Here is an 11,048-nt window from a genome sequence, read left to right on the forward strand (position 1 = left end):
AGTTTAATATTTTTCTATGAGTAGATTTTATAAGAAGAAAATATATTTTGAAAATAGTCAAATCTTAATTGCCCGTACTGTATAAAAGCACTTTTGTGTTGTTGTGTTCTATGCGCCTCTTGTTATATATTATATACATTTATAAATTATAAATTTAATACTTACTAATACCAAAGAGAAGTTGATTACACGATAATCGATGGTTATACCAATAGTAGATTCTGTTTCACAAAGTAATAACTGTTGAAGGTCAGAAGTTAAATATATAGTTTCTGGTATCTACTGAAATGAATTAAGAACTGAGTTTATTATCAAACCAACACCACAAAATGCGGTATGAAATGAATGATGGTAAGGATGTGGTCAAAATTATCGATAACATCAAATATCGATATTTATAACGATATATATCGATATCATATGATATTTTCGATTGGCGATAATATCGATATATCATCCGATAATATTAATATATTTATCGTTCGTTGCGATTTAAAATCCAACAGATATATAAAATTTTATATACAGCTCTAATCAGGTTTTGCATTTTGATATCAAATTATCATAATATTATTTCTATGTGATTTGGCAAGATTTATTATGTTCCGAAATAATACTCATTATTTATATAATATTATTATTAGTGCTAGAACTAGGATTGGGGATTTCAGATATGGCTAGTCGTTTGTAATTCTACAATGGATTGTTATTGCTTTTATTTAGACATGTTAGATAATATTTTACAAAGGAAAACTTAGTAGTTAATTTTGTTAGTGCTGTTACTTTTGTAGTTTGTTATACATTTATCATTCGGACATTGCCTTAGAGTGCCAGGTTGGTGTCAGATCTCCAACCTAACGTAAAATTGTCATGGCACCAAAATATGCCTTCAGTATTTAATAAATTGATGATTCCAGCACAAACAGATGCAAAATATGTTTGAAAATACAAAGGGATAACACGTCGAACAACATGAAGTTCATGTTCTAAAAGTGGCATACAACATATCGAAAATATTGAAACAAACGAAAGTGTATGGGTACATTTTTATGAATAATCAAGTTTATTTTATAAACAGACAGCATACGTTTGGCTGATAATAGCTGATAATATTATCAGTGGATAACAAAATGTTTATACAAGGCGAAATATGGTGTTATATTTTAAGGAGGATTTAGTGATGATGACCTGATATCCCGCCAAGTTCAAGACCAAGTAAAACTCATTCAGGCTCAAGAGCATCCACAAGCTCCATGTAAAAGTATATCACGAACAACACACAACAGCCAATTAGAGACAAGAACACTAATATTTTAGTCAACCTACTATTGTGCAAAGTATAAAAATAATATTGAGGAATTTAGCGTAATTTAATTAACCTATAAAGGTTAAGAACCTTATAACGGAAGGCCGGATTATGCATTTTAAATTGTAAAATAGGCGATGCAACACTAAAACTTTGTGTTTCAGAAGGAGTGCATAAGACATTCAAATGTAATAGATACTATCTCTTACATCGATTGCAAAGATAAACATGCCTCTGAATGCATTGAAACCTGATACGTAAACTTATTAAGCGTAAAAAAGCTAGTACAAACACACCAAAAGGAAATGTGAACCAATTGATGGAATCAATAATTGAAGCAATGGTCGGTATAGTTAAAACAGAAGAAAGATAAATGGAATATAACTGCAGACATTGACAGATTCATATTATCACTACATCAGTATTTAGGAATTACTGCACATTTTATAGAGTTTGAAATTTCCTTAGTATTTTAAAGTTTATTATTCAATAAATTATATATATATTTTTGTTTTAGATGAATCCCGATTTCACCACCATACATTGGCTGGCAAATTGAAAATCATCATACATAGCATCTTGTATTCTTGAGAAGTTTAAGTATATGAACTTCTGGAAATATCAGGATACTATCGTTTAGTTACAGACCATGTAATAATATGGTAAAAGCTGTGAAAGATAGCTTTAATAATAAAACTACAATGTATGCCCATTGCTTTAAATTTATTTCGAAAAGCGCTCATGATTCACCAAATATATATTCATAATAGACAGTAAAGAAGATTGTAACCCACAGCAAACAAAATAAGTAAGGATAATAAAATGAAAAATATCGATACATGATATCGATAAATGTAAATATCATTTGATATCGAATATTTTTCCCAAAGATATTTATATTTTGATATATCACATATTTGATATTATTTCTTACTTTTTATAGTATAAAAGCAAAACACAACACACAGTTAGGTTAGTTATATAACACACAGTTTATACAGCGTATAGCCCGAGCAGAGATTTAAGACAGCAGATTTGTTTAAGATTAAAATTGAAAATTAAAATAATTTAATAGGTTTTTAAATGTGGCTTTATTTTTAGTGAATGTTTTAAGTACAAATAGTTACACCAAATCATATAACAATTATGAAGCAAATTAAATTAATTGAAATAAATGCAATTAACCTATATACCTTTTATTATAAATTCATAATTAACTTATTATAAATTGTTAAAATAAACAAAAAAATTTTAACATCACTATATATCACAATCCATTTACAGTAATATGTATTATCTTATATACTATATATAATAAAACATAATCAATATTATATTAATATTTAATATTTTAATAACAATAAAAATTAATTAATAAAATAAAATAAAATAATTCTTGTACATTAATCTTCCTAGTATCTATTATTTAGGTATTTATTATGATTTATTAGTAGTAATATACAATTTATTTTATTCCAATATCGCTTGTGGGATAGATGATAAAAGTCAGTTTGAATAGCCTTTTAGAAAGTAGTCTTGATCGACAATCAGTATTACTGATTCCAAAAAACTAATACTTTCCAAAAAAATAAACGAATATTTTACATAATATCAGTGTTTATTTGTTTATTTATTTTCTATTCCTACAGTATAGTATCAGAAAGATCCATGTGGCATGTGTTTTAATAGTTAATACAACTCTATTGCACTATTGCTCACATTCAATTGAATTTAATATTTTGGTCTTCCAACGTTTTTGTTTTAAAACATTATTTTACTGTCTGAGTGATTGTCTGTGTTGATTGTATTAAATTCTTACCCAGGACTGAAAAGGATCTGTAACATTCAAATTTGCATTTCCATTTTAAGTAACTACAATATGTCAATATAGTTATTGTTATTCTAAAATATCATAATTTCACATTTGAACTTCCTGTTTCCTATCTGTATACATAGATAAATATTATTTTAGGTACCTAGTAAACTCATAAGCAGTCTTGTAAAAGATACTTATTAAATTGTATTTAAAAACAGACACCAATACATCCATTCAGAAGTATTGAAAAACAAATACAAATACTTGTATTTAAATGTATTTTAATACTTTTTTAATTTTAGTTTTTACTAGTCGGTTGGCCAAAATTAGTTTTATATTTACTAATTTAAAATTGCAATGTTACATTTTTGAACCATTTATGAGTAACAAAAATATTATAAGTAAAATATTAAATCTTTCAAAAAAAATATGTGACACTTACTAATAATTTGGTTTAATTTTGAAAAGTAGGTATTTGCATAAAAGTATTTAATTAAATTACTTTCCAAATACTTAATTCAAAAAGTATTTAGAAAGTATTCTAAATACTATAAAATTATTTAAAAAAATTTACTCAAATACTTTACAAGAGTGCTCTACAATTAAGGTTCAAAAATCAATAGAGTAGTAGAAGATTAATTTTACAACACCACAATATACTTTTTTTTAATATTAAAGGCACCTTTCAAACTGAAATATCTTATTTAGATTTAAGTCTGTGGAACTGTTACAATGTAGGTGTATACTATAGATATACAAAAAAAATTAAAAATCTGATGAATTTTTAATAGATTAATATTCATATTTTATATTATATTATTGATTTTAATTACATTATTTAATTAGTCAAAAATGTATTGCTTTTATTTATTATTGTATGGTTCACAAGTGAAACTATAATGAACTATGTTACACAGATTAAATATTTTGAGAGTAATAATATAATATGGTCTTATGATATTTTTTGGATTATACCTATGTATGTATCATATGGATACTATTAATGCTAATTTTGTATATTTGTAGGCTATAATTACTAAAACTACTTAAGTATAGTAGGTATCTTAAAAAGTTGTGTAGATACCTAGTTTAAATTATATTAATTTTCAACATTTATAATTATAAATAATAAAAAATGTATACTTAAATATTATACATTTTCAAATGTTATTTCATAATTGTTTCAAGTAAACAAACGTATTTAAATTTTAACACTTTTGATGCACATTATATTCATTGATTTGTTTTTATTTTTTAACAAAACAGAACAGAACAGGCTCAATGTTCTGAAAAATGTACACTTATATATTACGTATAAACCTACATTAGCGAGTAAAATGTAAATATATTAACATTTATTTAGTTTGAAAATAAAAAATCTAAGTTCAAATTATATAGTTTCAAATAAATCTATAATCTATTACACAAAAGTTAATAATTTTAAGTAGAAATGCCATACTACAGAGGAAGAACATCGGAAATATGGAATCATTTTGAGCTGGTAGATGGTAACAAAGCCAAATGTGGTTACTGCAGTGTACAATTGAGTATTTCTGGTGGAAGCTTAAATAATCTCAAAAGACATTTGACAGCAAGGCATCCAACTGTGTCTATAAATAGAAATGAATCTGATCAAAGAGGTACTTAAATTTCTTTGTTTTTATTCGTAATTCTTATTATTAATAATTGTATTTAAAAATATTCAAGTTTTTACTTAAATGTCACTTTCATAATCAATTTATTATTATTTAAGATACACTTAACGAACCTGATAATCCACAACCAAGTACCTCAACTGCATCTATTAGTTTACCTAACGTAGCACAGACCAGTTCAGTTTTGACTCCAATAATTGCTAGTGTATCTGATAATTTTCAACAGCCACTTAATCGTCCACGTAAACAAACACGACTGACTGATTTCGTTCAACAATCTCGACCTCTATCAGTTACAAAAAAAAAACAGTTTGATGAGCAACTTGCTAAAATGATTGTGAAGAGGTAATATATACTTTTAGTGTACCTGATATGTTTGATAAATGTATAAATAATATATTTTATTTTAGATATTATCCATTTGCTCTTGTTGAAGACCCTGAGTTCAAAATATTTTTGAATATGCTGAATCCTTCATATGTATTGCCAAGCAGGAAGACGGTCTCTAACAACATAATGCCGAGACTTTATGAAAGTTGCAAAAACAATGTACAATGTTTAATAGACTCAACTGTAGCAGTGTGTCTTACAACAGATTGTTGGACTTCAAATGAGAACACAAGTTTTATGGCCACAACTGCTCATTTTTTTGATGTTAATACAGAGTTGAAATCCTTCTGTCTTGACTGTACAGAATTTAGTGAACGACATACAGGAGACAATATAAGAGCAAAACTTATGACAATTGTGAGCAATTGGAACATTACTCATAAAGTGACAGCAATTGTCAGTGACAATGCAGCCAATGTCACAAATGCTATCCAAAAGACAAATTATCGTCAGGTTTCATGTTTTGCTCACACATTGAATCTGGCTGTCCAAAATGGTCTTAAGGATATTTCATCGGTCACCTTGAAAGTTAAGAGTATAGTTGAATACTTTAAGCGCAGTCATCATGCATTGGCAAAATTACATGCCACTCAAGATCAGATGAATATGCCACAGCTAAAACTCATACAAGACGTTGCCACAAGATGGAACTCCACTTATGACATGTTGCAACGGTTTGTCAAAGTGAAAGACGCAATAAACTCAACATTGGCTGTTCTTCAATCAAACGTTGAGATGTTGACTCCAGAAGAATGGGTTATTGTTGAGAAGGCTGCAGAAGTACTTGAAATTTTTTATGAGGTGACAAAGGAAATCAGTGGTGATCAATATGTCACACTGTCAGTTGTCTTGATATTTACTGGTGTCATTTTTGAGTCTATGAGGAAGTATGAACAAGATATAACCTTACCGATTGATGTAAGAACTATGGTATTAACCTTAAAGCAGCAGATAACTTCTCGTCTGAAACCATTAGAGGATAATGATCTAGTTACACAGGCTGCATTATTAGATCCACGGTATAAAAAGTTGGCATTTACAAATATTAGTGAACAAAAATATACAAATGCTCTTAACAAATTAAGACAAAAAGTGTGTTCTGTTCAAATTGAAGACACACAAACACAATATGACAATCCTCAACAAATTGATGAGCCTAGTATTAGTAGTTCACTGTTGTGGAAATCATTTGATGAACAGTACAACAGGAACAGAGCTTCGCATAACCCACAGGCAGCTGGAATAATAGAATTGGATAAGTATATGAATGAGCCAATTTTAAATAGACATGAGAACCCTATTATCTGGTGGAAAAATAGAAAATCTCAATATCCCCGTTTATATAATTTGATGTTAAAAAGATTATGTATTACAGCTACATCAGTACCGTGTGAACGCCTGTTTAGTAAAGCTGGAATGACATTAACTGAACAAAGAAACCGGATTAAACCAAGCAAAGCATCTAAAGTGCTCTTTTTAAATCAAAATCTTTGATATTTAATACTTTTAAAAAATGTATATATATATTATTTTGTATTTTCTTCATACTTACAAGTATTTGAATAGTTAAAACTTAAAAAATGTAACATATTTTGTTTTTATCTTTTAGGTAAAATTCACATTAACACCACAATTGACTACACAACACACAACACATTAAACGACGATAAAAATAAATAACAATAATAAATAAAAAATAATAAAACATATAAAAATTAAACTGTCAATTGTCCTAAACTATAATGTTATAACATAAAATGAATTATTAATAAATGAAACCACGACGGAACGAGTAAACGATTTGGCACTTTCGCATTTTGGGGTTAGCCGTTAGGATTATAATATTATATGAATTATGATTTACGAATGTACATAGGTACTAACTAGTAACTATATAGGTAGTTACCTATAACTCGTGGTCTATGGTATATCATTCAACTTGTTAATTGCATAGGTACTAGTTACTATCACGGTTATAGATATCCGTGATTGGCAAATGTTTACCGTGCAGCCAGGTTAACCTGAGGATATACGTTTGTTACCTGGGTTACAAAAACCAATATTATTAAGGGGACGTCGCCGTCGCACCCGCAGTATTGTCACCGTCGTACCAACGTATAACATAGCAAATTAGCGTACAGCAGAATCCATTTTTTAATGTTGTTAACTTTAGTATTACAGTCAATTTACCTATTTTCAAACTTTAAGGTGAGAAGATTATTTAGAGCATCTGATAGGATTTTTTTGAAATTTTCATTTTAAAGTGAGTTGGAACTACGTAAAATATTACCAATTTTAAAATGAACATAACAATTATAATATTAATAAAATCCCAAGGGTTGTCCTACATAACACTCTAACCTTTAAGTTTGATTTTAGGTCAATTGACTGTAATACTAAAGCTAACGACATTAAATGGATTCTGCTGTACGGAAATTTGCTATGTAGTATGTTGTACGTTGGTAAGACGGAGACAACACATGCGGGCGCGACGTCCTCATAATAATATTATTTTGTGTATATATATATTATATACATATATTTTTAATTTTTATTCCTACCCATATCGCTCAAACCACTGTTACAACTTTACAAGAATGAACGAAAATAATATGAATTCTTAAGGTTATCAACTATCAAGACGTATCATGTAAGTATGTAAACGTTCAGTGAACGATTTAAAACGATACGTTAATCTTACCATGTGTACATGTATCGTTCATTTGAACTAGTTCAATGAACTAGTTCAGTTTAGTGAACGATGAACGAACGAACTAGTTCACCCAACTGAACGAAACTTCCCATCCCTAACTAAGATATAATGGACTGGCATCGATAAGGTGAGCGGGGTAGGGAGTAGAACTCGCAAATGTCTGGCGTTATCACAGTGGTATGGGACCTTAACTGTTACTAGCGCTAATAGTGGTTTAATTTTAAACTATTGACTATCTACCATGGATCTATGGAGGCAAATTTAAAAATTACTAAAAATAAATGGAATTCAAATAATAATAAACATACAATTGTAAATAAACACATTTGATTGTTAAGTTAAACTATTGAAACAACTTGTTTATCTTATGAATTTAAAAATGAAAGTAAAAAAGTGTTCGGTAGAAGGGTGTGTTAGTACAAAACACACACCAAACATTTCTTTTTTTGCTCCACCGAAAGCACTATATTTGCAATGGAAAGAAGCTATAAGCAATGCAAATTGTAATGAAACATTGGTGAAATTTGTATGTGCTGATCATTTTTTATCCGAAGATATAATTTCTAATTATTCAGGTCCACAGGATATTGCTGCAGTTTGTATTTAATTAAATGCTTAATTTATTTATATAGGGTAACAATTATATCTTAGATTTACTCTTTTTTTAAAACCAATGTACCTACAGGATGTTGGATGTAGAATAAAATGCGGCCTAAAAAAAGGAACTATTCCAACTATTTTTGATTTAAAAAACAAAACTATAGGGAGAGGTAAGAGATCATTGTTAGATCACAATTATGCCAAATTGTATGACCAAAGATCATGCCGTAAGGAATTATTCGAAGAAAATGTAAGTACAGCATATTATAAAATATAGGTACCTGTAATTTTAAGTTATAGATTATCAAATTAAAAAAAATAATCTAATAATTTGCATATACTTTTGTATTAATATATTAAATACTTGTGTACAAATTACTGCGTGTATATCACTGATTTTTAATTATTATGATCATAATTTAAAAGGAAACTAAAGCAATAATTCAACCACAAAATGTGTTACTAAATGAATTTGATTTGGATGGAGAGCCGCCCAATAAATGCATAAAAATACCTAAAGTAATATCTTTATTACTAACTTGGTTTTTATAAGATGTTTAAATCATAATTTAAATTAATTTTAAAAAATATCAATATTAATTATTAGGTGGACAATGATGAATCATTGTCATTTGAAGCCCTTTTAATCAATTTTAAAAGAGTTAACTTACCTGAAGGATGGACTACATATTCAAGTAATACAGAAATAGTATTTTATAAATCAAATTTTATTGATGGTCAATTAAAAATTGAAAAGCAATTAGTATTTAAAAATACTTTGGAAATTTGTTTTTACGTGTACCAATTATCTGTTGATATTGATCAACAGAGCACTAAACTTGAATTTCCAGTAAATTTAAGAGATATATCAAGGTTTATTAATGTAATTGACTACAAACAAATTTGTAGAGGTGGTCCAAACTTAATGAATTTTCCTGGTAGGTACCCAACGGAATTCATCTATCACACAATTAAAATAATATAATATATCTCATTCTGTTTGATTGTATACCATTAAGGGATTTCTGTACGAACTGCAGTATTGGAAAACAATACACTATGGCGTCATATAAAATGTCCAATTATAATGGATAATATGAAAAAAAGATGTCAATCCTGTGATTCTTTGATTTGGTATTTTCACAAACGTAAATCAAGTTTATCTAAAATGGAGAGTCAGAAACCTTATATTGGAGGAACACTTACACCAAGAAGGCGTAGAGCTTTTAAAATAATTTTGAAGGATAGAAAAATATTGAAAAAAACCAATATTAGGTAACAGTTTAATATTTTAAATTATAAATGTTATGTTTACATATTATGTACATTAATTAAGTAAATTAGGTAAATGAATTTATACTAAACACATTAAAAAGTGTAGGTACAGACTACAAGTAGTTAAAGAAATTATTGCAACCAAGTTATTACTAATTAGGTAATTTATTCTACAATATATATCTAAATTTTAAATGTATGCTTAGACTGAGAACTATCATTGGCAAATTAAACTTTGATTTGGAAAAAGTGCAACAGAAAACCAAGATTTTATCTGATGCATCTATAAATGAGATAATGAGTTCAAAAAATCTAAGTGCTCCTCAATCAGTTTTAATTCAAGAAATAATTAAAACTAGTAAAAATCCAAATAAAAAAAATAGACGATACTCTGAAGATTGGATTCTTTTATGTATTTTGTTAAAAATCCGGTAGGTCCAGAATATAATGTTTCTAAAATAAAATTATCCTAAAATAAATTAACCTTTACTATAGCTCATCATCAACTTATGTATTTCTAAGAGAACAAGACATCTTACCTTTACCTTGTCCTCGCACAATAAGAAAGTATTTGTCACTAGTCAAAACAAAATATACAAGACCCTATCTGTATACTCTATTTTAAGACCACCAAAAACAGGGAATTGCAAAATTTTGGACAGTGGTACACCAAAAATAACTATTGATGACTTAAAAAATGTCTTCAATAATGATACAACAGAGCGTACTAATAAAATTAATTTATTAAAACAAAAATTGGACATGCTGGTTGTACAAGAAACTGAAATTGATATTGTGTTTGATACAAGTATACACAGTTACTTTAAAGCTGAAACTAAGGACTGTGTTATTTATTACATTTGTGGATACATAACTAAAAATTACACCAAGCGCATTACTTGTGAACTTTGCAGAAAAGCATTAATTGGTACCTTTTAATATAGTATTATTAATTAAAACTATACAACATTAAATTTAAAAATGTGTTACTAATTATAGGTAAGATATTTATAATTATAAGATATTATATAAGTAAATTATTTTCCTAGGTTCAAAAAATTATTCAGATAAACCAGAAGCTACATTGGTTAATCTAAAAACCAAAGGCGGTTTGATCCATCCAAATGAATTTGTTTTTAAAATATTGTCAGCTGTTGAAGACTCATTTTCGAAGTTTTGTGACAGTAATGATGTCTTTGAGCTCACTTTGAATAATTTCTTTGAGGAATATGGTCCAATCAAATTTCCATGTGCAGATCACAAAACTGAAATATTAAAGTTCATTTTATCTGA

At 27.8% G+C, this 11,048-nt stretch overlaps 2 protein-coding genes across 2 annotated transcripts; both read left to right on the forward strand.

Moving 5' to 3' along the window:
• Nucleotides 1-4,572: 4,572 nt before the first annotated feature.
• Nucleotides 4,573-6,661, forward strand: LOC112592131 (zinc finger BED domain-containing protein 1-like). The gene is made up of 3 exons (XM_025336120.1): nt 4,573-4,762; nt 4,876-5,122; nt 5,188-6,661. Exons 1-3 carry the CDS (start codon nt 4,573-4,575, stop codon nt 6,659-6,661), a joined length of 1,911 nt encoding a protein of 636 aa, XP_025191905.1.
• Nucleotides 6,662-8,259: 1,598 nt separating this feature from the next.
• Nucleotides 8,260-10,694, forward strand: LOC112592130. The gene is made up of 8 exons (XM_025336119.1): nt 8,260-8,475; nt 8,566-8,730; nt 8,907-8,999; nt 9,088-9,418; nt 9,500-9,755; nt 9,962-10,186; nt 10,251-10,364; nt 10,418-10,694. Exons 1-8 carry the CDS (start codon nt 8,260-8,262, stop codon nt 10,692-10,694), a joined length of 1,677 nt encoding a protein of 558 aa, XP_025191904.1.
• Nucleotides 10,695-11,048: the final 354 nt, after the last annotated feature.

This window comes from Melanaphis sacchari, unplaced genomic scaffold (genome assembly GCF_002803265.2).
Source record: "Melanaphis sacchari strain LSU unplaced genomic scaffold, SCAv2.0 Contig1595_pilon_pilon, whole genome shotgun sequence".
NCBI lineage: Eukaryota > Metazoa > Arthropoda > Insecta > Hemiptera > Aphididae > Melanaphis > Melanaphis sacchari.

Excerpts from the sequence above, each read along its gene's own strand:
- LOC112592131 (XM_025336120.1), top strand. The coding sequence starts at position 4,573 with ATGCCATACTACAGAGGAAGAACATCGGAAATATGGAATCATTTTGAG. Across the intron at positions 4,763-4,875 it reads AAATGAATCTGATCAAAGAG|ATACACTTAACGAACCTGAT; the intron begins GTACTTAAATTT and ends TTATTATTTAAG. Across the intron at positions 5,123-5,187 it reads GCTAAAATGATTGTGAAGAG|ATATTATCCATTTGCTCTTG; the intron begins GTAATATATACT and ends ATTTTATTTTAG.
- LOC112592130 (XM_025336119.1), top strand. The coding sequence starts at position 8,260 with ATGAAAGTAAAAAAGTGTTCGGTAGAAGGGTGTGTTAGTACAAAACAC. Across the intron at positions 8,731-8,906 it reads AGGAATTATTCGAAGAAAAT|GAAACTAAAGCAATAATTCA; the intron begins GTAAGTACAGCA and ends ATAATTTAAAAG. Across the intron at positions 10,365-10,417 it reads AAATATACAAGACCCTATCT|TGGTACACCAAAAATAACTA; the intron begins GTATACTCTATT and ends AATTTTGGACAG.